Raw genomic sequence first — 25,355 nt, 5'->3', positions numbered from 1 at the left:
GCCGAAGGCAGAGACTTTAACACACTGAGCCACCCAGGCGCCCCCACAGTATTAGTTTCAACATACAACATAGTAATGTTCAACATTTAAATACATTAGGAAGTGATTACTACACTAAACATAGGTATCATCTGTCATCATACGAAGTTATTAAAATATTATTAACTGTATTCTATATACTATATATTGTATTCATGTGTCTTATTTTATAACTGGAAGTTTGTGACTTTTTTCACTTAGTGTATAATACTGTCTTAGGTCCATCCATGTTGTTGCAGATGGCAAGATTTTATTCTTTTTGTAGCTGAGTACTATTCCATTGTATGTATACCATATCTTCTTTTATGTGTTCATCTATCAAATTGTTACTTTGTAGAGCATAAATCTGACCCCTAATACTTTACAGTGCAACTCAATTTATAATCTCAATTTATTGAAATACATCATTGTTTTCAAGAGTTCATTCTGTCCTTCAAGAGTGTCTTTTTATAGAATGATGGCAGTTAAATTATTCCAACTTGTATTTCTTCTATATGGGCTTTAGTTCCCATGGGATTCTTTACTGGGGCATTTTGAGTTTCTTGTGAGTTAGTTTTGTTTACTAATACAACTAAATTTTGTATTTTATTTACAAAAAATTAGAGAACAGAATAAATCCTATCCCCAAAATCTGTTCAGAAATCTTTCTCCTGAATTACTTATATTAACCATATGTGAGTTTAAGGACTTTTAAGTAGTTCACTATCAATAGTGGACTTTTTCTTTTTTGAAGTGAAAATATGAAGCTCTGCTATTTTGACTTTCCTTCTTTGAGCTAAAAATAAGGCCCTACTATTATTTTAATATCTCTTATTTTATCCCCAACCCTTGCCCTTTGGATTTCTTGAACTGTTCTCTTAGAGACTGCCCTAGAATTGTTTTTTTCCAGAGACTTGTAAGAAGCAGCTCATTAAAAGTTCTTATCTTTTAGAAATATATTTTGAAATATTTAGGGATAAAAAGATATACTGGGGATTTTTAAAAAAATATTTGAGGATGGTGAGAAAATGAGTGGGAATGGATAAAACAGGATTGGTAAAGAATTAGTCATTGTTGAAGCTGGGTAATAATGGAATAGGTGGTTTCATTTTATTTTTCTCTCTACTTTTGTATATATTTGAAAATTTCCATAAGTTAAAAAATGAAAATAGGACCCAAAAGGAGGTTTAAGTTCGGCAGTATATAATGCAAATTTGAATTCCACTCTAAAAATAAAATATATTGTGTGATATTGAACAAGATAATTTTGTGATGTACAAATATAAATTTTAAGTAGACTTTCATTTTGCTGATGTAAAGGTATATTTACAGTTAAGTGAGCACAGTCACTTCTACTGTTACAGCTGAAAGCTTGTTCTTTTCTAAAGCAGGTTAAGTTGAATGACTGTATTAATAGTTCTCATTGTTTCAGGTAGTCCAGCAGCCTTCAGGAGGTGTTGCAAAACAAGTGACCACACTTTCCCATTCCTCAGCATTGACGATTCAGAAATCTGGACCGAAGAAGATGCCAGTGAGCACCGCAATACCTACCAGCCAGTTTCCTCCAGGTAGACCCCAATCCATCCCTGCCTCATCACACTGGGTTTAGAATATGATGGGATTTTTGTATTCTCTTTTTTTATTGTTATATTAAGAGAAGATAGTCTTTTAAATAAGACCTAGGAGGGAGGGCTGAAAAATAAACATTTAGTACATTCTTTGTACATACATAGCCTACTTTTTAGGGATATGTGTTGCTTTAGAATAAAAGAAGCAGCTGCTCATGGTATTTTGGAATTAGAATAACCTGTTTGTAAGTAAAGCACTTTTTAACATAAAAATTGCTATAACTTTATTTCTTTTTAGACTGTACTTTTTCTAAGTTTGAAATCATTCTTACACGTAAAAGTTAGAGATTTCATGTATTTTTTAAATCTACAAATATAAATAATATATTATTAACATTTATCACCTGTCACTTTTTCTGCATGTTTTTATAATGCCGGTAATTCTGTAGACTGTTTGAAGACCATGTAAAAAGAAATGGAGAGGTCTTGATTTTATAAATGATTGCTTGTTTAGGGAATATATTCATTGTCATTTTTGAATTTAAACATAGTTCTAGGACAGCTTGAAATTTTCTTTGATTATTTTGTGTATACTAAAAGCTGTTATTCTGCATTTTTCCAAATATGGCATGATTTTTTTTAAAAAATTCATTTTTCTTTCTTCCTTTGTTTGTATAGCTTCCATTCTAAAGCAAATTACCCTGACAGGAAATAAGATTCTGTCACTCCAAGCATCTCCTGTTCAGAACAATAAAGTAAAAGAAAATGGAACAACATCCTTCAGGTAAAGAAAATAAATAGTTAAAATTTGGTCTGGTTAGGGGCTCCTGGGTGGCTCAGTGGGTTAAGCCGCTGCCTTCAGCTCAGGTCATGATCTCAGGGTCCTGGGATCGAGTCCCACATCGGGCTCTCTGCTCAGCAGGGAGCCTGCTTCCTCCTCTCTCTCTCTCTGCCTGCCTCTCTGCCTACTTGTGATCTCTCTCTGTCAAATAAATAAATAAAATCTTTAAAAAAAAAATTTGGTCTGGTTAAAGGAAATAGTTAAAATTTAATCTGGTTTAAAAAAGATGAAAGAATAATACTTATGAAGTAAATATATTGATGCCTTAAAAAGCTGACAATACTTTATTGAGTATAATTTATAAACAAGTACACAAATCTTAAGTATATATTTCTATGAATTTTGATAAGCATATATCCCTATATAATCAAGATACTGAATATATCCTTCACCTTCATGCTCCTTTCAAATCAATTACCTTTGACCCCTCCCTCCAGCAGCTGCTATTCTTACATCCGTCTCTATAGATCAATTTTGTCTATTCTTAAACTTCACATAAATGAAAAATTACATTAGCCTTTTTGCATCTTTTTTCATTCTGCATGTTTTGAGATTCAGTCATATCATTTTGAGTATTAGAAGAGTGTTCTTTTATATTGGTGAGAAGTAATCTTTGTATAAATGTAAATCTGTCCTTTTTCCTGTTGATTGACATTGGGTCATTTCTGCTTTTTGACAATGATCTGTAAAGATGCTATAAACATTTATATACAGATTTTTATGTGAACATAGTTTTTCTTTTCTCTGTAGTAAATATCTAGGAATATGACTGTTGGATCACTAGGAATGTGTTTAACTATTTAAGAAACTAGCAAACTGTTTACCAAAAGAACTACGATTTTGCATTTCTACCAGCAATGATAAGAGTTCATTTGCTCTTCAACTTGGTCAGCTCTTGGTATTGGTATTGTCAGTTCTTTTGATTTTTGCCATTCTAATAAGTATATTGTGGTTATTTTTGTGATTTTAATTTGCATTTTCCTAATGATTAAAGACCTTGAGCATCTGTTCTTGTATGTATTTGCTATCCATACACCTTCTTCAGTGAAGTGCGTGTTCAAATTTTTTGCCCAGTTTTTCTTACTGAGTTATTTGTTTTCATATGGTTGAGTTTTTAGCATTTTTATGTATCCAAGATCCATGTCTTTTGCCATGGAGTGATTTGGGAAAAATTTCTTTGTAGTGTGTTACATCATTGCTCACCAGTGTCTTTCACAGAGCAAACATTTAATTTTGCTAAAGTTCAGTTCATTGTTTTTCTTTGTAGATTATGCTTTTCATGTTTTATCCAAGAAATGTTTGTGCAACTCTAGCTTACAAAGATTTATTCTAGAAGCATTACAGTTTTAAGTTTGTCCTTCTTTTATTGATATTCTTTTAATTTCTGCCTATTACCTATACAAAAATCCACTTTCTTCTTCCTCAACCTTTTCCCAGTTTTAGTTGTGTCATTTCTTTGTCACAGTATAAAAACATTTGTACTTTAGTCTTTATTCCTCATCTCCATCGATTTTTAGTTATTGGTCTACTTTTTTTTTTTTTTTAAGATTTTATTTATTTGACAGAGAGAGAGAGAGGGAGAAGCAGGCTCCCCGCTGAGCAGAGAGCCAGATGTGGGGCTGGACCCTAGGACCCTGAGATCTTGACCTGAGCCAAAGGCAGAGGCTTTAACCAACTGAGCCACCCAGGCGCCCCTGTATGTCTACTTTTATATTAAAATGATCATCTTCATTCCTTTCTCTGAATTTTTCTTAGTTATCTCTTGGTTGGATGAAGTTCATCTACTCAAGAAAAGGCTCTTTTGGTATAGAATATTCTAAATTCTTATATGTTAAAAACTGTTTCAGTGTCCTCCATACTTGAAGGACAGCTAGCTGGATTTGAAATTAACATTTTGTATTGCATTTTTAAAAATGCTTCTCAACTATTGTCTTGATATTTGTTTTATTTACTTATTTAGGCCTTGAGAATTTATTTATCTTTGAAATCTAATATTTTTATATTAAGATGTACAGTGAGACATTGACCATTCTGACTTCACTTTCCCAGGTTACCAGTTGGCCCTTTTAATATGTGGATTCTGGTCTCTTAAATAAATGTCTGTGAAGTTTTCTTGGATTGTGGTTTGAAATATTAGTTCTAGTCCATTGTTTTATGTTTTACTCTCCATGGAATGCGGTAGTATGGATTTTATTCTTTTTACCTTCCTTACTTCCCATTATTTTGCTTCTGATCTAGTTTTATCTCTTTTATCTCCTTTTCATTTTCTTCATTGTTTTTACACTGTTCTTGAATGTGTCTTAATAGGGTTTTGGTCGCATTTCTGGCCTATGAAAAACCTCCTTGATTCTCTTGTCTGCAGCACTATATCAATTTTTCCTTTCCCCATTTTCGTTCCCCACCCCTAAGCTTACACATGTAAGTCTGTGAGGTTTAATTAAATGTAGCTCATACTATGATCTACTAGGATATCTTTTTATTTTTTTCTGATTTGGGATGTACTTGGTCTGTCTTCTGATAGAATATTTCATCCTTATGCCTGCCACTGCCGCCAATTCTCTGGCCTCTTTACAGCAGTTTTCTTAGTCTGATTTTTCCACAGGCCTTAAGTCAGATGATGTAGGAGCACATAGGTGGTTGGGAGTGAGTGTGTGGAGAACTGATAGGCAGAGGACAAGAGAGCCTTCAGTGGGATTTGTTCCCCCCCCCTTTTTTTTTCTTTTCCACTTATACTTATTTTGAAGTTTGGATATTCTTTGAGTTATGCTGACATTGTGGTTTTCTTTATTTTGTGTTGTTTTGGGAGGAAATGTTAGAAGATGGACATCTAGGCAGACATCATTGTTTTCTAAAGCAGTGTGTTTAGTCTGTGTCAGTCAAGATACATAGACTATTTTCAACACCCCAAAAGCTTCCTGGTGCTCTTTCCTAGCCAGTCCCCTTGTTACACTCCAGTCAGCCACTGACTAGTTTCCTGTCATTGTAGTTTAGATTTGTATTTTTAATTTTAAGACATTTATTTTAAAGAAAGAGAGGGAGGGAGAGTAAGCTTGAGGGTAGTGTCAGAGGGAAAGAATCTCAAGCAGGCTCCCTGGTGAGTGGGGAGCCTAACATGGGGTTCAGTCCTGGGACCCCAAAATCATGATATGAGCCAAAACCAAAAGATGGATGCTTAACTGACTGAGTCACCCAGGGGCTCATAGATTTATCTTTTTTATTTTTAAAAAAATATTTTTATTTTAGAGAAGGAGAGTATACACACAAGCATGGGGAGGGGTAGAGAGATGGGGAGAAGCAGACCCCCTGCGGAGCAAGGAGCTGGATGCAGCCTTGATCCCAGGACACTGGGATCATGACCTGAGCAGAAAGCAGAAGCTTAATTGACTCAGCCACCTAGGTGCCCCAGATTTGTCTTTTTAAAATGGTTGCCTTTTTAAAAGTTGTATGTTGATTTTGTAATTATTAATCAAGTTAACTCTGCCATTACCAGAAATCATAAGTTCCATTTTTTTTTTTAAATATTATTGTTATCTGATGGAGGTATCTTTTTTCCTGGGCAGGGAGTGGGGTAGCAGCAGTGGGGAGAGAGAAAAAATCTTTAGCAGGCTCCACACCCCAGCACAGAGCCAAGGCAAGGGAGGGCTTGATCTCACAACCTTGAGATCATGACATGAGCCAAAATCCAGAGTCTCAGGAGTGGATGCTTAACCAACTGAGCTGGTAGAAGTATTTTATCTTCTGTGTTCTTACAATTAATCATGCTTATTTTAAAGTCCATGCCTAATATTGCTAATACCCATGTTAACTGTAAGTCTCTCTTTTACCTGGCTTTTTTGTCCTGTTTCTTGGTCTCCACCTAGTAATTTTTTTTGAGTCAGTGTCAGATATGTTTAAAAAATAATTACAGGAGTTTTGGATTAGTTGCCTCCAGAAAGAGAATTTGCCCAATTTTCTGTTTGGCAGTAGAGGAGCAGATTGCCTCAATATAGTCAGTAATTGAGCTGGTTCAAAGCTAGGTTGTAATCTTTCCAAGATTCTGTGTGTCCCTTTGGTTCTCCTAGCTCTAGGATGTAGTCCCTTAAGAGTTTCAACTAAGAGTTAGGGTGCTTTTCTCTTTGTTGGACTCTGAACCCCAATTTTTATTTCCTCTGTACTTTAAGAGTGCTTAAAATTCACCATGCTTTTGTTGTTGTTGTTGTAAACTGTCTTAATTCTTAATTTTTCCATTTTTAAAAAAATTTTGGAGGCGCCTGGGTGGCTCAGTGGGTTAAAGTCTCTGCCTTTGGCTCAAGTCGTGATCCCAGGATTCTGGGATTGAGCCCCCACATCAGGCTCTCTGCTCAGCAGGGAGCCTGCTTCCCCACCCCCCTGCCTGCCTCTCTGCTTTCTTGTGATCTCTGTCTGTCAAATAAATAAATAAAATCTTTAAAAAAAATTTTTTTTGGAAAATATACATAACAGAAAATTTACCATCTTAACCATTTTTAAGTGGCAGTAGGTACATTCATGTTGTTATACAACCATCATCACTGTCTATCTCCAGAACTCTTTTCATTTTATAAAATGAAACCACCTTTTAAACAATTAGTCCTCATTCTTCCCTTCCCCCCACCAGCCCCTGGCAACCAACATTTACTTTTCTATCTTTGTGATTTTGACTACAACAGTCTCATGTAAATGGAATTACACAGTATTTGTCTTTTTGTGACTGGCTTATTCCACTTAGAATAATGTCCTCAAAGATTGATCCATGTTGTAGCATAAGTCAGAATTTCCTTTGAATTACATTCTGTTGTTTATCCACTCATCTTTTAGTGGACAGTTGAGTGTCTTTCACATTTTAATTATTGTGAATGATGCTACTATGAACACGGACATACAAATATCTTGAAGTTTGTTTTCAGTTCTTTTGGTTATATATCCAGAAATGGAGTTATGGGATCATATGGTATTTATTTTTAATTTTTTGAGGATCTCTTATACTGTTTTCCATAGCAGTTGTACCATTTTACATTCCCGTCAACAGTGCACAGGAGTTCAAATTTCTCCACATTCTTGCCAACACTTGTTATTTTCTAGTTTTGTTTTCTTTGGTAATAGTCTTCATAATAGATGTAGGTGGCATTTCTTTGTGGTTTTGATTTGCATTTCCCTAATGATTAGTGATGTCATCTTTTCTTGTGCTTATTGGCCATTTGTATATCTTCTTTGGATAACTTTCTAGTACTTTGCCCATTTTATAATCAGATTTTTTTGTTATTGAATTTTATATTCTGTATATTTCTCCCTTATTGGATGTATGATTTGCAAATATTTTCCTCTGTGGATTGCCTTTTTACTCTAAAGTTAATGTCTTTTGAAGCACAAAATTTGTGAAATCCAGTTTGTTTAATATTCTTTTGCTGCTTATGCCTTTGGTGTTATATCCAAGAAATTATTGCCAAATCCAATGTTGTAAAGCTTTTGTCCTGTTTTCTTCTAAGAGTTTTACAGTTTTTGGTCCTATATTTTTTTTACCCTTTCTGGTTTTTGATCCCTTTTTCAGTTAATTTTTGTATATGGCATTAGGTAAAGGTCCAGCATCACCCATTTTAATGTAGATACCCAGTTTCTTCATCTTTATAGTATTGCTAAAAATAGTATCCTTACCCACTGAAAAGTCTTGGCACCCTTGTCAAAAATCATTTGAACATAATATGTAAGGGTTTATTTATGTATTCTCTGTTCCGTTTTATTTGGTTATTTGTCAGTCTTTATATTAGTACCACACTATCTTGATTTCTATAGCATAGTAGTAAATTTTGACATCAGGAAGTGGGTCTTCCATCTTTTCTTTTCAGGATTGTTTGGCTATTCAGGGTCCATTGAGTTCCATGTGAATTGTAAGTTGGGTTTTTCTATTTCTACAAAAAATGTCACTGGGATTTGATAGAGAATTGCATTACATCTGTAGATTGTTCTGGGTAACATGACATCTTAGTAATATTTGCAGTCCGTGAATATGGGGCATTTCTATTCATTTATGTCTAATTTCTTTCAACATTTTATAGTTTTCATTGTGCAAGTCTTTTGGCTTCTTGGTTAAATTTATTACTATTTATTTTTGTTGATGCTATTGTAAATGTAATTTCTTACTTCCTTCACAAATTGTCCATTGTTAATGTATAGAAATGTAACTGATTTAAAAAAAATTTTTTTTAGAGATTTTATTTATTCGACAGAGGGACACACACAGCAAGAGAGGCAACACAAGCAGGGGGAATTGGCAGGCAGAGGGAGAGGGAGAAGAGGCTTCCTGGTTGAGCAGAGAGCCTGATGTGGGACTTGATCCCAGAACCCTGGGATCATGACCTGAGCTGAAGGCAGATGCTTAATGACTGAGCCACCCAGGTGTTCCTTGTAACTGATTTTTTAGTGTGTTGACTTTGTATCCTGCTACTTTGTTCAGTGCATTTATTAATTCTAACTTTTTGTGAAATCTTTAGGGTTTTCTAACACATGGAACATGTTGTCTGTGGGAATGGAGATAATTTTACTTCTTCCTTTCCAATTTGGATTCTCTTACTTCTTTTCTTGTGTAATTGCTCTGACTAGATCTTCCACTACCAGGTTGAATAGAAGAAGCCAAAGTTAATATCTTTATCTTGTTCTTGATCTTAGAGGCAAAGTTTTCAGTCTTTCATTATTGAATACGTTTTTCACTGTGTGTTTTTCAAACATTTTTTTAAAAAGAGTTTATGTATTTATTTGACAGAGATCACAGGTAGGCAGAGAGGCAGACAGAGAGAGAGAGTGGGGGAAGCGGGCTCTCCGCTAAGCAGAGAGCCTGATGTGGGGCTCGATTCCAGGACCCTGAGACCATGACCCGAGCCGAAGGCAGAGGCCTAACCCACTTAAGCCACCCAGGTGCCCCAGTTTTTCATATGTTGTTTTATTATGTTGAGATAACTTGGCTTCCATTCCTGGTTCTTTTAATGTTTTTATCATGAAAAGGTGTTGAATTTTGTAAAACTATTTCTCAACATCAGTTGAGAGGATCAGAGGCTTTCCCCCCTGCTTTTTGTTAAATTTTTATTTCTGTATTAAATTGATCAGATTTGTCTATTGAGCCATCTTTGTACTCCAGGAGTAAATCCCACTTAGTCTTGGTGTATGATCCTTTAATATGCTGTCGAATTCAGTTTGTTAGTACTTTGTGGAGGAATTTTGCATCATTGTTCATAAGGGATATTGGTCAATAGTTTTCTTTTAAATGTTTTTAATTTTTTAAAAAATACTCATTTGAGAGAGAGCATGAGCAGGTGAGGGGCAGAGGGAGAAGAAGAGACAGTTTTAAGCAGAGTCTGTACTGAGCACAGAGCCCAAGGCAAGGCTTGATCTCACTGCTCTGAGATCATGACTTGAGCTGAAACCAAGAGTTGGATACTTAACTGTGTCACCCAGGGGCTCCCCCCCCTTTTTTCTTTTTTTAAACTAAGTCTTATGCCTAATGTGGATCTTGAACTCACAACTCTAAGATCAAGAGTCACATGCTGTACCAACAGAGTCAGATAGGCACACCAATTTTTAGTTTCCTTATGGTATTTTTGTCTGGCTTTAGTATCATGGTAATGCTGGCTTCATAGAATGGGTTAGGAAGTATCTTCTCCTCTTCAGTTTTTTGGAAAAGTTTTAGAGGATTTGATATTAGTTCTCCTTTAAATGTTTGGTATAATTCGCCGTGGAGCCAGAGCTTTTATTTGTTGGGAGATTTTTTTATTACTAATTCAGTCTCCTTAGTAGTTCTTGATCTATTTAGATTTTCTTTGTGATTTTTTTGGTAGGTTTTGTGTTTCTAGGAATTTGTCCATTTGATCTAGTTTATTCTCTTTTTTTGCATATAGTTTTCTTAGTGTTCTCTAATTATTTTTTTTATTTCTTCAGAATCAGTAGTGATGTCTCTACTTTCATTTCAGTTTTTAGTTAATTCAAGTCTCTTTTTATTTGTCTAGCTAAAGTTTTGTTCATTTTTCTATCTTTTCAAATGCCAGCTTTGGGGTTAATTTTCCTTATTGTTTTTCTATTCTCTTTTGTTTATTTCTGTTCTAATTTTTATTTTTCCTTCCTTATGTTACTTTGGGTTTAGATTGTCCTTTAGTTTTCTAGTTCCTGAAATTGTAAAATTATTTTGTTGATATGAGATCATTCTTGTGTTTTGTTTGTTTGTTTGTTTGTTTGTTTGTTTTAACTTGAGAGAGAGAGAGAGAGAAAGCACAGGCCAGGGGGTTAGGGGCAGAGGGAGAGGGAGAAGCAGACTCCTAGCTGAGCAGGGAGCCTGATGCATGGTTCCACCCCAGGACCCTGAGATCTTGACCTGAGCCAATGTCAGTGCTTAACCATCTGAGCCGTCCAGGTGCCCCTTAGATTTTCTCTTTATTGTTACTTCCATTTTTTTCATACATAATTTTTTTGGCTCTCCTCATATCTTCCATTTGTTTTTTTAACATCTTTATTTTTTTTTTAAAGATTTTTTTTATTTGACAGATAGATGACAAGTAGGCAGGCAGAGAGAGAGGGAGATGCAGGCTCCCTGCCAAGCTAAGAGCCTGATTCGGGGCTTGATCCCAGGACCCTGAGATCATGACTTGAGCCAAAGGCAGACGCTTAACCCACTGAGCCACCCAGATGTCCCTGTTTTTTGAGCATCTTTAAAACAGTTATTTTGAAGTCTTTGTCTAGTACATCTATCTTGGGGTCTTTTTCAGAGATAGTTTCTGTGGATTATTTTTTCCTTTTAATTGGTCATACTTTCCTATTTCTTTGTATGTCTCACGATTTTCTGTTGAAATTGGACATTTGACTCTAATAATGTAGTGTCCCTGGAAATTACCTTCTTCCCATTCCCTAGGGCTTGTTGCCTTTTGTCTTGTGTGTGTGTGTGTGTGTGTGTGTTTTGTTTTTGTTGTAGGATCAACTTAAGGTGTAAACTTTAGATTTTAGATTGTTTTAGCTTTTGATTTTTCCCTGGGTATGTCTGGTGACTTTCTTATTTCCCCTATGTATGCAGTTGCCTTTGAATGTCCTAATCTTTCATATCTGGCTTTCAAAAGAAGAAAATGAGGGTATGGGGGAAAATGGGACTGGCCCTTTAAATGCCTTAGAAGTCACTTTGGCTAGAGGATGAGGGCTTTGCAAACAGAGGGAGGAGTAGCAGCAACAATGGCCACCCACCTCATAGTCTGCACCACTGAGATCAGAAGAAACAATCTGTTATCTGAGCATATATTCCTGATAATTGGAGGACAGTTTCTCCTCCCCGCCCCCGCCCTACCCTAGTTGCCACAAGCTCTGTGCAGACTGCTCTAATACATGTGCATTGCTCTTTGCACCAGGGCTGGAGCCTGGGGGATGGGTAGCCCTTGCCAAGTAACAGCTGAAATTGACCAAAACCCCAATTTCTTACAAACCTTCCCCTGGAAGTTGGAAGCCTTCAAAAGATTCAAAAGTTCCAAAGTAGTTATACCATTCAGATTCCTGATGCTCTTCTGCCATCTCCCAGAATCCTTCTCAGAGTGCTCTTCATAAGCTTTTTGCAGAGCCTCAGTGTTCAGTGCTTTGAATGAAAAATCACACAATGTCAAGTCTGCTTCTTTGTGCCTCGGTCTTTTATAGGATCATGGCTTTCACCCTGAATATTGGCAGCCTCAGAAACCTTGAACTCGAACTTTCTGTCTCGCCATCCTCATGATATTGCCTACCCTCTGCATGGCTTTTTTTTTTCCCATTTTTTGTTTTTTTAAGATTTTATTTTACTTATTTATTTTCCAGAGAGAGAGCGCGCGCACATGAGAATGAGCGCACACAAGCAGGGGGAGCAGCAGGCAGAGGGAGAAGCAAGCTCCTTGCTGAGTAAGGAGCCCAGTGTGGGACTTGATCCCAGGACTCTGGGATCATGACCTGAGCCAAAGGCAGACCCTTAACCAACTGAGCCACCCAGGTGTCCCCTCTTCATGGCTTCTTAGTGTTGTCTTCCACAGGTATTTGCACATGCCCAAAGGAAAACAACATAGAGAAAATTGGGTTTCTTTTGGTGAGTTTCTTTTATCTTGGGACTGTGTCTCCTCAAAACCTGGTTTCCTTGGCATGTCTCTGCCTTCAAACAGACTTAAAAAAAAATGTTCTGGCTTTGTTAGTTTTTCTTTCTTTTTTTTTTTTTTTAATTTCTATTCAGTGTAACAGTATTCATTGTTTTTGTACTACACCCAGTGCCCCATGCAATCTGTGCGCTTTCTAATACCCACCACCTGGTTCCCCCAACCTAGCACCTCCTGCCCCTTCAAAACCCTCAGATTGTTTTTCAGAGTCCATAGTCTCTCATGGTTCACCTCCCCTTCCAATTTCCCTCAACTCCCTTCTCCTCTCTAACTCCCCTTGTCCTCCATGCTATTTGTTATGCTCCACAAATAAGTGAAACCATATGATAATTGACTGTCTCTGCTTGACTTATTTCACTCAGCATAATCTCTTCCAGTCCCATCCATGTTGCTACAAAAGTTGGGTATTCATCCTTTCTGATGGAGGCATAATATAATACTCCATAGTGTCTATGGACCACATCTTCCTTATCCATTCGTCTGTTGAAGGGCATCTTGGTTCTTTCCACAGTTTGGTGACCGTGGCCATTGCTGCTGTAAACATTGGGGTACAGATGGCCCTTCTTTTCACTACATCTGTATCTTTGGGGTAAATACCAGGAGTGCAATGGCAGGGTCATAGGGAAGCTCTGTTTTTAATTTCTTGAGGAATCTCCACACTGTTCTCCAAAGTGGCTGCACCAACTTGCATTCCCACCAAAAGTGTAAGAGGGTTCCCCTTTCTCCACATTCCCTCCAACACATGTTGTTTCCCGTCTTGTTAATTTTGGCCATTCTAACCGGTGTAAGGTGGTATCTCAATTTGGTTTTAATTTGAATCTCCCTGATGGCTAGTGATAATGAACATTTTTTCATGTGTCTGATAACCATTTGTATGTCTTCATTGGAGAAGTGTCTGTTCATATCTTCTGCCCATTTTTTATATGATTGTTTTGTTGAGTTTTATATGATTGTCTGATTGTTGAGTTTTGAGTTCTTTATAGATCCTGGATATCAACCTTTTGTCTGTACTGTCATTTGCAAGTATCTTCTCCCATTCCATGGGTTGCCTCTTTGTTTTTTTGACTGTTTCCTTTGCTGTGCAGAAGCTTTTGATTTTGATGAAGTCCCAAAAGTTCATTTTTGCTTTTGTTTCCTTTGCCTTTGGAGACATATCTTGAAAGAAGTTGCTGTGGCTGATATCGAAGAGGTTACTGCCTATATTCTTCTCTAGGATTCTGATGGATTTCTGTCTCACGCTGAGGTCTTTTATCCATTTTGAGTTTATCTTTGTGTACGGTGTAAGAGAATGGTTGAGTTTCATTCTTCTACATATAGCTGTCCAGTTTTCCCAACACTATTTATTGAAGAGACTGTCTTTTTTCCATTGTATATTTTTTCCTATTTTGTGAAACTAGAAGCTGGTTTTTTGAAAGAATCAATAAGATCGATAAACCATTGGCCACACTAATCCAAAAGAAAAGAGAGAAAGCCCAAATTAATAAAATTATGAATGAAAAGGGAGAGATCACAACTAACACCAAGGAAGTAGAAACAATCATCAGAAGTTATTATCAACAGTTATATGCCAATAAGCTAAGCAACCTAGATGAAGTGGTTGCATTCCTGGAAAACTAAAAACTCCCAAAATTGAACCAAGAAGAAATTCACAACCTGAATAGACCGATATCTAGTAATGAGATTGAAGCAGTGATCAAAAACCTCCCAGGACAAGAGCCCAGGACCTGATGGATTCCCTGGGGAATTCTACCAAACTTTCAAAGAAGAAATAACACCTATTCTCCTGAAGCTGTTTCAAAAAGTTGAAGCAGAAGGAAAATTTCCAGACTATTTCTATGAAGCCAACATTACCTTAATCCCCAAACCAGGCAAAGACCCTACCAAAAAGGAGAATTTCAGACCAACATCACTGATGAATATGGATGCTAAGATTCTGAACAAGATCCTAGCAAACAGGATCCAACAGCACATTAAAAAGATTATCCACCATGATCAGGTGGGATTCATTCCTGGGCTACAAGGATGGCTCAACATTCGCAAATCAATCAATGTGATAGAACAAATTAATAAGAGAAGAGAGAAGAACCACATGGTCCTCTCAATTGATGGAGAAAAAGCATTCGACAAAATCCAGCATCCATTCCTGATTAAAATGCTTCAAAGTGTAGGGATAGAGGGAACATTCCTGAACTTCATATAATCTATCTATGAAAGACCCACAGCAAATATCATCCTCAATGGGAAAAAGCTTGCAGCCTTCCCGTTGAGATCAGGAACACGACAAGGATGCCCACTTTCACCACTCTTGTTCAACATAGTATTAGAAGTCCTAGCAACAGCAATCAGACAACAAAGAGAAATAAAAAGTATCCAAATTGGCAATGAAGAAGTCAAACTCTCTCTCTTCGCAGATGACATGATTCTTTATATGGAAAACCCAAAAGACTCCACCTCCAAACTACTAGAACTCATACAACAATTCAGCAACGTGGCAGGATACAAAGTCAATGTACAGAAATCAGTGGCTTTCTTATACACTAACAATGAAAATGCAGAAAGGGAAATTAGAGAATCGATTCCATTTACTATAGCACCAAGAACCGTAAGATACCTGGGAATAAACCTACCAGGTAATAAGGTAATAAATCTTACCAAAGAGGTAAAGGATCTGTACTTGAGGAACTACAGAACCCTCATGAAAGAAATTGAAGAAGACACAAAAAGATGGAAGACCATTCCATGCTCTTGGATCGGAAGAATAAACATTGTTAAGATGTCTATACTGCTTAGAGCAATCTATACTTTTAATGCCATTCCAATCAAAATTCCACCGGTATTTTTCAAAGAGCTGGAGCAAATAATCCTAAAATTTGTATGGAATCAGAAGAGACCCCAAATCGCTAAGGAAATGTTGAAAAACAAAAATAAAACTGGGGTCATCATGCTACCTGATTTCAAGCTTTACTACAAAGCTGTGATCACCAAGACAGCATGGTGCTGGCATAAAAACAGACACATAGACCAGTGGAACAGAGTAGAGAGCCCAGATATGGACCCTCAACTCTATGGTCAAATAATCTTGTTAGTTTTTCTTAATCAACAATTGTCTGTTATAAGTGACTGTCACTAAGTAGAAATCCTAGTGTAACTCTATACTTTTCTGTAATGCCAGTATTTATTGGAATTAGTGTTTTCAGTACATTTATGGTGTATTTTGAGGAACAGAAGTTCTTCATTTCAAAGTAGTTGTGTTTTTTTCAAAAATATTGAATTTAGCAATTTCTTTTATGAATTGCTTATATGAATATGCTCCTTGATATCGTAAAGATAGCCTCTTTTACAGTGTTCTAAAAGTTTTGAAATTTTACTTCTTATATTTAAATCTTGGTCAACAGGTTCGATTTTGGTTTTGTTTTTTCTTATAATATATGATAGAAATCCTAATTCATTCTTTCCTATATGCATAATCATTTGTTCCAGCAGCATTAATGAAGACTCTGTCTTTCCTCAGTGATCTATAGTATCTCCTACATCACATCTAGAGTCTTTTCTAGGCTACGATTTTTAGTTAATCTTTTCCATCCCTATTTTGTCTTATTGGTTAATTTGTTCATTTCCAATAGCATGCTTCTCAGTTTACTATAGCTTCATAATAAATTTTGAATCTGTTAAGGCATCTCCTTTACGTACTCCTTTATTTCTTCTCTGTTTTTAACTTACGTACCCCACCCTTCCACTGTTGTTGGCTTTTCTTGAGTTTTTGCTGTTACATATAAATTTAAGTATTAGTTTAAATTCCACCAAAAATGTCTGCTGGAATTTGAATTGGCATAATATTGAGTCCATTTTCCTTAAGCTGATTTCTTTATAATTTTGAGCCTTATATCTATAATTATAATTTATATTTTCCTTATGCATGCCTTCTTTAACATCTTTCAATAAAGTGAAATAATTTTATCTACACAGGTTATACAGAATTTGTTGTATTTATATGTTGTATTTATTCCTAGGTAGCTTTTTATTGCTATTATAAATATTTTTAATAACTACCTATTCTGTTACTATGATATAGAAATGCACATTGCTTTTTTCTTTAATCCTATGCTAATTAGCTTATTAGGATCATATTTCTGATAATTTTAGATTACCTTAGGTTATTTATATAGATGATGTTAGGAGTGATAGAGTTATAGTAGAATTATAGGTTGACTTTTTTTTTTTTTTGGCTTTCAGTACTTTAAAAATATCAATCCATGGTTTTCTGGTATCCATGTATGTGTTCATCTTCAAAAGTAAAACATAAGGAAAAGTCACCCTGAGAGTTAAACTACAATGAAACAGCAGCACATTTGAAACCTCAGTGACTTCAAACATTGGATGATCAAATATTCAATGTGAAAAATTATTATGAAATGGTTAGAAATAAAATGCGGAATCACAAAACTGAGCAGGGAACAATTTTCTGTTTAAAAAATGAATACAGTGATTTGAAAAAGGGACATTTAGAAGTGAAAAATGTAAGGCACCCGAATGAGTTGAGCATCAGGCTTTTGATTTTGGTTTAGGTCATGCTGTCAGGGTCTTGAGATCAAGCAAGCCCTGCATCAGGTTCCATGCTGGGCATGGACCCTGCTTGGGATTCTCTCTTTCCCTCTCCTTTCACCACCTCCACCCCCACCTTGTGCACACCTTCTCTCTCTCAAAAAAAAAAGGTAAGAAAATACAATTTCTGAGTTTAAAACCTCATTGGATGGGTAGATCAAATTAAACCTAAGGACCTAAACTGAGTTTGCTTTACTCTAGAGAGGATTTGTGACTTTCTTTCTCATGGGAACAAGGGGTGGTTATTGACTTGGGATCACTTTAGTACCTGTTATAGGGAACCTGACTTAACCCAGAAGTCTCAGATATACTTTCTTCACTTTAACAGAGGTCCAGGCAGTAGTGCCAGCCACAGGCATTTGCCCCTAAGGCAGCTAGCTCTACCTTTAGAGTGTGGTTATTGCTTATTTTTACTGACAACTTTTTTGACAACTTCTGTGCACCCAACACTGGAATGAAAATGTCTTAGACTGATCTAGTTAGAATGTCGTCTAATTTTTCCTCAGTAAATCTAGTCCACTTACTGCCTGAAGCAAAAATGCCACCACTAGTATTTTCTCTGGGAAATTTCTAGCATATTACTTTTGCTCATTTATCTGTTGAATGCTTATTGCTTTCTAGACATATATAGGAGAGTATTTGTTGTATGTTATAAATATCTTTTTCCCAATCTTTTAACTAATAACTTTGTTTTTAGAGTCTTTGTTTTAGAAGACTTTAAACCACAGTATTAGATTTATTGCTCCCATGCTTTATGACTTTTGAATTTCACTATATTCTAACAAATCCTTCCTCATCCTGAGTCCATAATGATGTGCTTCCATATTTTCTTCCAAGATATCTATACACACACCTCTCACATATGTACATATACCTTTACATCTTCAGCAATTATTTTATTTTTGTAAATGTCTGTAGCAGAAATTACCTTTTTCCCAGTTGGAATGCGGGTCTCAACAGTATTTACTGAAGAATTCATTATCCTTTTAATGATATGCCACCTTTATCTTATAGTAAATTATTATTTATGCAATGGTACATTTCTAGAATTTCATTTTAGTGCTGTGTTTTTATTTCTGTGTTAATATTTTTGCACTTTCAGTTATTGTACCTTCATTATTTATTTTTATATCTGGCAGAGCAAATCCTCTCTCTAATCCTTTTTTATCCAAAGTGTCTCCACTTTACCTTTGTTATTCTACTGAACATGAATTTTAGAATGAGCAAGGCAGTTCTATGAAAATTTGGTCTTGAGGTTATATAATTAGGTTAATTTTGGGGAGAATTAACTTTTTTATGATGTGAACCATTTTGAACCATAGTCACATTTGTTAGAATTCAGTAAAGTTGTAGGTAATAGAAATGCTTTAAAAAAAAAAAAGTGGCATACACAAGACAAGATTCTTTGACGTTCAGGAAAATTAGAAGAGTAAGTAGATCATTGCAGGAATAACATTCTGTGGTGTAAAGGACTCAGCCTCTTCATTTGCTTTCTTTTTGTTCTTCAGACACATATTCATCTTCTCACTCTAGTTTTTAGTCACTGGACTTTCTGTGCTCCAGTATCATCTTGCTTGGTCCTTCTTAGTTTAGTTTAAAAGTGATCTCCCTAATTAGAGAGTCTCTGCTTAGGCAGTCAATGTAAAGTAGCTTCTACAGCCCACCTGCTATCTTGAGGCACTCATATAAAAGTATCCTGTTTTTTGTTTACCATTCCTTGTTATTTCCCACTCCTTTTAAAATCTCCGTGAGGAGCACCTGAGTAGCTCAGTGGGTTAATAAGCCTTTGCGTTCAGCTCAGGTCATGATCTCAGCGTCCTGGAATTGAGCCCTGCATCGGGCTCTCTGCCCAGCGGGGAACCTGCTTGTCCCTCTCCCTCTGTCTATCTCTCTGCCTACTTGTGATATCTCTCTGTGAAATAAATAAACAAAACTGTAAAATAGATAAATAAAATCTCCGTGAGAGTTCACAATAACTTTTGTTTACCATGGTATACCTAATGTTTAAAACAAGGCCTGGTTCATAATAAGCATTCAAATATTTGCTGAAATAATGAATTTTTTAAAAGAGAAATATCTATCATAGCTATTTTTAAAGATACCTCTTATTTTTGCACTAAGATACATTTTTCATTTTGTGTGTTGTATAGTAATTTTGGTCATATGTTGTTTATGCATATCTTTTTTGAAGTGATGGATTTTTAGCTTAAGTCTAGTTTTTTTTAGATACTTAATATCAATGTCACTTCAGTTGTTGTTAAGTTGAACCTTAAAATAGACCCTTAATGTTGATCCTTGTTAAATAAGAGGTAATAGTATATGCCATTAGATCTTGTCTTAACTGGATGAGGTTTAATAACATAGAGTATTATTTACCTATTTTTTTCAAAACTACTTGTTTAACTGAAAAGAAATTTTTTTGTTCATGACTTTTTCAACTAAGAGAATTATATTTTCTATTTGGCATGGCGATACTGGGATGAATAAGGGAAGCTATATAGTACTTAAACACCAGAGGGAGCCAGAGATTCATGTTTTATTCTTCATATGTCAGTATATGTGCTGCCGAAGCAAGCACTATTCTTCATATGTCAGAATCAGAAATGACAAATATTACAGTACTTTTTCATGTTTGTATAGTTAACCTCATTTAAACTGGCTATTTAATGATAATAAGGAATTGTTTTTTTAAGATATGATAATGCTTAAAGATTAAGGTTTTTTTAAAACATTCTTATAGTTTAGAGAAAAATAAAATATGAATGTATAATGCATATATATTACTTCTGTTAGTGACAGTATTTTAGCAGCTAGGGTTTAGGGTGATATTTTTAAAATTTTTCTTTAAAACACTCTCTTTGGGGCTCCTGGTGGCCCAGTTGTTTAAGCATCTGTCTTTGACTCAGGTCTTGTGAACCTCACATCCCCTGCTTCTCCTGCTGCCCCTCCCCCTGCTCTCTCTCTCTCCCTCTCTCTCTCTCTCTCAAATAAATAAACAAAATCCTTTAAAAAATTAAAAAAATAAAACATACTCTTAGAAAATAATATACGACAAGATTACATGCTATTGTCATAGATGATATTATCCATTAACTTTTTTTTTTTTTAAAGATTTTATTTATTTTTTTTTATTTATTTGACAGAGAGAGATCACAAGTAGACAGAGAGGCAGGCAGAGAGAGAGAGAGGGAAGCAGGCTCCCCGCTGAGCAGAGAGCCTGATGTGGGACTCGATCCCAGGACCCTGAGATCATGACCTGAGCCGAAGGCAGCGGCCCAACCCACTGAGCCACCCAGGCGCCCCTATCCATTAACTTTAATATCCTTTATTTTATATTGCAGGAATCACCTTGCTTCATATGTAATTGTTTCATCATGTACTTTTTATTAAAGAGTTTGCTTTTCCTTATATGTACAAGTATATCTATAATACATATTGTTATATAATATATGACAAAATATGTATGGTTAATTTTTCTGGAGCAGGAACTTAGAAAACAGCCTCTAGTAACAAAAAACAAAACAAAACAAAACAAAAAACCCAAACAAAAAACCCCTCTCATCTTGGAAAGATAAAGGAGACAGAGAAAAAGAAACATCCGTGTAAGCTTTGCCTGGATTAGCTCTAAATCTGGGGTAAAAATTCAACAAAACAGTCTTCTTGGAGGAGTTGCCTTATGCTAGATCTTGAATTAAATTCTTAAACATTCTTCACAGGGAAATTATATAAATGAACACTTGAGAGATGCGATTGTGAAGTCCTTCAAAGTTTTTAGCGAGATTTTGTTATATATAGTAAAATGCTGTTTAGGAAAAATCATGTTTGTACTTAGATGCAGAATGAACTGGAAAGAAAAGATATTAGATACTAGAGGTAGACACACCATGAAGCAAAGGTTGAAATTACATGGGAGGAGAAAGGGCATATGAGATTATTTATGAGATTATTTATATGTCATAGGCATCTTCAAGAGGGATCAAAGCCAAGAGACAGTGATAATAGAGGACAGAGGATCATAAAAATTTCTTAACAGTGTTAATGATTCAATTGAAAATATGTAAATATAGGAAGGGGTAGTAGATACTTTGAAAATAATTTATAAGTAAATAATTGCTAATAGTATAGATCAACAATTTGAAAACTACCCAAGGAACTTACTGAAATTTGATTTGGTGGCTCATCCAGAATGAAATCTCTAGAGACTGAACCTTGGCAGAAATCTCTATCTTTAAAATCCTCATAGTATTTCTGATGTTCATTATAAGTTTGGGACTATAAATATATGCCAGCAGGTCCCAAAATGTGATTTGCAGAAAATAGTTTTGAAACTCAGACTTTTTCAGGGAGTCTGTGAGATTAAAACTGTTTAAGTAATGATGATGATGTTGATATTGTTATTTTCCCCTTTTGTTATATTATTTGATTGATGGTTCAAAAGCCACAGTGGCAAAACTGCTGGCACCTTAACATTAATCAAGACAGGGGCACCAAACTATGCTAGTAGTAGCCATTTATTCTTTACCCTCAGACACTCACAGTAAATGAAAAGAAAAGAAGCCAGGTGTTTTATTTTTTTTAATATTTGTAATGAGGCAGCAAACATTATGATTTTTATTGTCTCTCCCTTAAGTACACATCTTTTTAATATACTGTGTGACAAAACAGGAAGTTTTCATAAAGCTCTTCTGCATTCCAGAGTCTCATGGTTGTTTCAAGTAAGGACAAGTGCTTGTGCTTATATTTATTTATTTTTCTAAGACTTTATTTATTTTGAGAGAGAGAGAGTCTGCACATGTGCTCATATGGGGTGAGGGAGCAGAGGAAGAGGGAGAGAAGCAGACCTCCCGTGAAGCACAGGGGGTGGAGAGGTTCGATCCTTTCAACCTCTCCCCTGTCATGACCTGAGCTGAAATCAGGAGTTTGACACTTACCAAGAGTTGGGCACTTAACCAACTGACTGAGCCACCTACACACTCTACTTATGTTTCAATTGTGAGCTAAACTAACCACTTTTTTCTTGGAGCACCATTTTTATTTGGAAGAACAAAGAACAGCTGAAAAGCAAACTGATTATTTAGACTTGAGAATTTGACAGACATTTTTGTGAAAATGAAAAAAGTGAGCCTGTCACTTCAGGGAAAACATCTGACAGTATTCTTTTGCCAGTGATAAAGTTTGAGCTTTTGAAGTAGAAATTAAAAATTTGGAAAACTTGTCCCCACTGCCATGAACTTAACATCTTCCCGATACTTAGATTTTCTGATTAGATTGGTGCAGATATTAACATGTGATTTTAGATTATGTATAATGAGCCTAAATTTGGAAGACCTGTATAGCTCAGTGAACCAGTATTTTTCAGATCACCAACATGTAATGTTATAAAATCATGCATCATTAAAAGATCCATTCAAAGTGAAAAGGATCATTGGATTTTAAAGATTAGAAATATAGAAAACAATGCCACCCTTTTAACTAATTTTTTTATTTTTAGTATTGTTGGTTTTCGTTAGAATGTTTTCTATGTTAATATGTAATGGTTTTATTAATTTTTAATGAATACTGATTTCTAAAGTTTTTATTTTTAAATTTTTATTTAAATTCAATTAATTGACATATGGTGTATTCTTAGTTTCAGAGGGAGAGTTCAGTGATTGATCAGTTGCATGTAACACCCAGTGCTCATTACATCACATGCCCTCCTTAATGTCCATCACCCAGTTACCTCATCTCCCCACCCACCCTCCCTTACAGCACTCCTCAGTTTGTTTCCTATAGTTAAGAGTCTCTTATGGTTTGTCTCCGTCTCAGATTTCATCTTATTTATTTTTCCCTTCCTTCCCCTATGATTCTCTGTTTTGTTTCTTAAATTCCATATGTAAGTGAAGTCTTAAGATAATTGTTCCCGATTGATTTATTTTGTTTAGTATAATAATCTCTAGTTCCATCCACGTTGTTGCAGATGGTAAGATTTGGGGTTTTATTGATGGCTGAGTAATATTCCACTTCGTTAAAAAGATTGTATTTTTAAGTAATCTCTACACCCAACATGGGGTTTGAACTCTGACCCTAAGACCAAGAATCACACACTCCAGTCACATACTGAGTCATCCAGGCTCATTTTATTTATTTGTTTTTTTAAAAGATTTTATTTATTTACTTGAGAGAGAGGGAGAAAGAGAATACAAGCAGAGGGAGTGGCAAAGGGAGCAGGAGCCAGATGCAGGGTTCGATCCTAGGACCCCAGGACCATGACCTGAGCGAAAGGCAGACTGATTAAGCAACCCAGACACCCCTCATCTTTTATTTCTAATACAGTTCTGGCTTCAAATACAGGTTTCATGTAACAGGTATAGTTTTTACCCCCATAGATAAGGGAATTGATGAGTAGAGATGTGATGTGAAGAAATTTGTTCAAGGTCATCCTTTTAATAATTGTCAGAGCAGGGACTAACCTTCATCTCTAACTAGAGAATTGGTGCTTTTAATTTTTACAACTCAGTATATTTCCAGGTGTGGTCCACAGAGTGTTTGTGTCACAGTCATCTAAGTATGTTTGTTTAAAAAAAAAAAAAAGAATTCCAGGTTTTTTGTCTACAGGCCAGACCTACTAAATGCAAATTGTGGGTGCTGTGCAGGTTTGTATTTGGTTGTGAGACATGTATTTTAAATATACTCCCAGGGGGTTCTTAAAATCACTAAAGTTGAGTGCCTGGGTGGCGCAGTCTGATGGGCATCTGCCTTTGGCTCAGGTCATGATCCTGGGGTCCTGAGATCAAGCCCCATGTCAGCTCTCTGCTTGGCAGGGAGCCTGCTTCCTCTCTCTCTCTCTGACATGAATAAATAAATAAAAGCTTTAAAAAAAAGCTTTTAAAAAAAATCAAATCATTTAAGTTTCGGAAATCATGCATATATTATTGCTACATTTTTTGTTGTTGTTGTTATTGCTACATTTGAGTTAAAAGAGGAAAGACAAAGAGAATTTCCCATGAGAAAAATAACTTCACAAAGGCCTGGAAGGAGGAATAAACAGGGTGTTACCTGAGTTTATGTGCTGGCTGTAGTAAAGAGGTTATACCTAAGGGTTTACCAAAAGAGTATTGAAGGCAAAGTTATTTTACCAGGGATTAATAATCTAAGGGAAGCACTTACTCTTCTTAAAATAAAATTTTTTGTTTATGCTTTTTAAACAAATTATTTATTTATTTGACTAATATATACATTTTGTACAATATTTGAAAGGAAGAAAGAATATATAGTGGAAAAATAAGTTCTCTCTTGCTTCTTTTTCTCTCTGTTACCCAGGATCCTGTTCTCAAGCCAATCACTGTTAGTTTCTTGTGTGTCTTTCTAGATACAATCTTCTCAACACAAATGGTAGTAAACAATACATAATGTTTTACATTTCATTTTTTTTTTACAACTTAGTAGTGATAAATCTTAGAGATTTTTCTGTATCAATGTGTAATCATTGTGATTTAGATTTTTTTTAAAGATTTTATTTATTTATTTGATAGAGATCACAAGTAGATGGAGAGGCAGGCAGAGAGAGAGAGAGAGAGAGAGAGAGAGAGAGATGGAAGCAGGCTTCCTGCTGAGCAGAGAGCCCGATGCGGGACTCGATCCCAGGACCCTGAGATCATGACCTGAGCCGAAGGCAGCGGCTTAACCCACTGAGCCACCCAGGCGCCCGTGATTTAGATTTTTAACAAAGTTACATAATGGTGGATATTTAGGATATTTCCAATGTTTTTTACTAGAAAGCAGAGCCACAGTGGCTTTCATTTCACATAATATCTAGGAAGAAGAGCCTATTTTATTTATTATTATTTTTGAAAGAAGTCTTACATTTATTTACTTATTTTTTAAAAAATATTTTATTTATTTATTTGACACACAGAGAGAGATCACAAGTAGGCAGAGAGACAGGTAGAGGGAGAAGGGGAAGCAGGCTCCCTGCTGAGCAGAGAGCCTGCTGCGGGGCTCAATCCCAGAACCCTGAGACCATGACCTGAGCCGAAGGCAGAGGCTTAACCCACTGAGACACCAGGTGTCCCTATTTGTCTATTTTTAAGATTTAATTTATTGAGAGAGAGAGAAGGAGAGGGAGAAGCAGACTCTCCACTGAGCAGGGAGGCCAATGTGGAGCTCCATCCCAGATCCTAGGATTGTGACCTGAGTCGAAGACAGACACTT

At 35.8% G+C, this 25,355-nt stretch overlaps 1 protein-coding gene across 1 annotated transcript in view; it reads left to right on the top strand.

Annotated features, from left to right (window-relative positions):
- TAF4B (TATA-box binding protein associated factor 4b) overlaps positions 1-25,355 on the top strand; it is a 132,081-nt gene that overhangs the window by 35,431 nt on the left and 71,295 nt on the right. Inside the window, exons 8-9 of the mRNA XM_044243243.1 lie at positions 1,451-1,586; positions 2,265-2,370. Coding sequence (XP_044099178.1) covers positions 1,451-1,586; positions 2,265-2,370 — 242 coding nt within the window. The remainder of the gene's footprint in view (positions 1-1,450; positions 1,587-2,264; positions 2,371-25,355) is intronic.

This window comes from Neovison vison, chromosome 3, assembly GCF_020171115.1.
Source record: "Neovison vison isolate M4711 chromosome 3, ASM_NN_V1, whole genome shotgun sequence".
NCBI lineage: Eukaryota > Metazoa > Chordata > Mammalia > Carnivora > Mustelidae > Neogale > Neogale vison.
The sequence above is the reverse complement of the archived record's forward strand: the minus strand, read 5'-3'. Positions and strand labels throughout refer to the sequence as shown.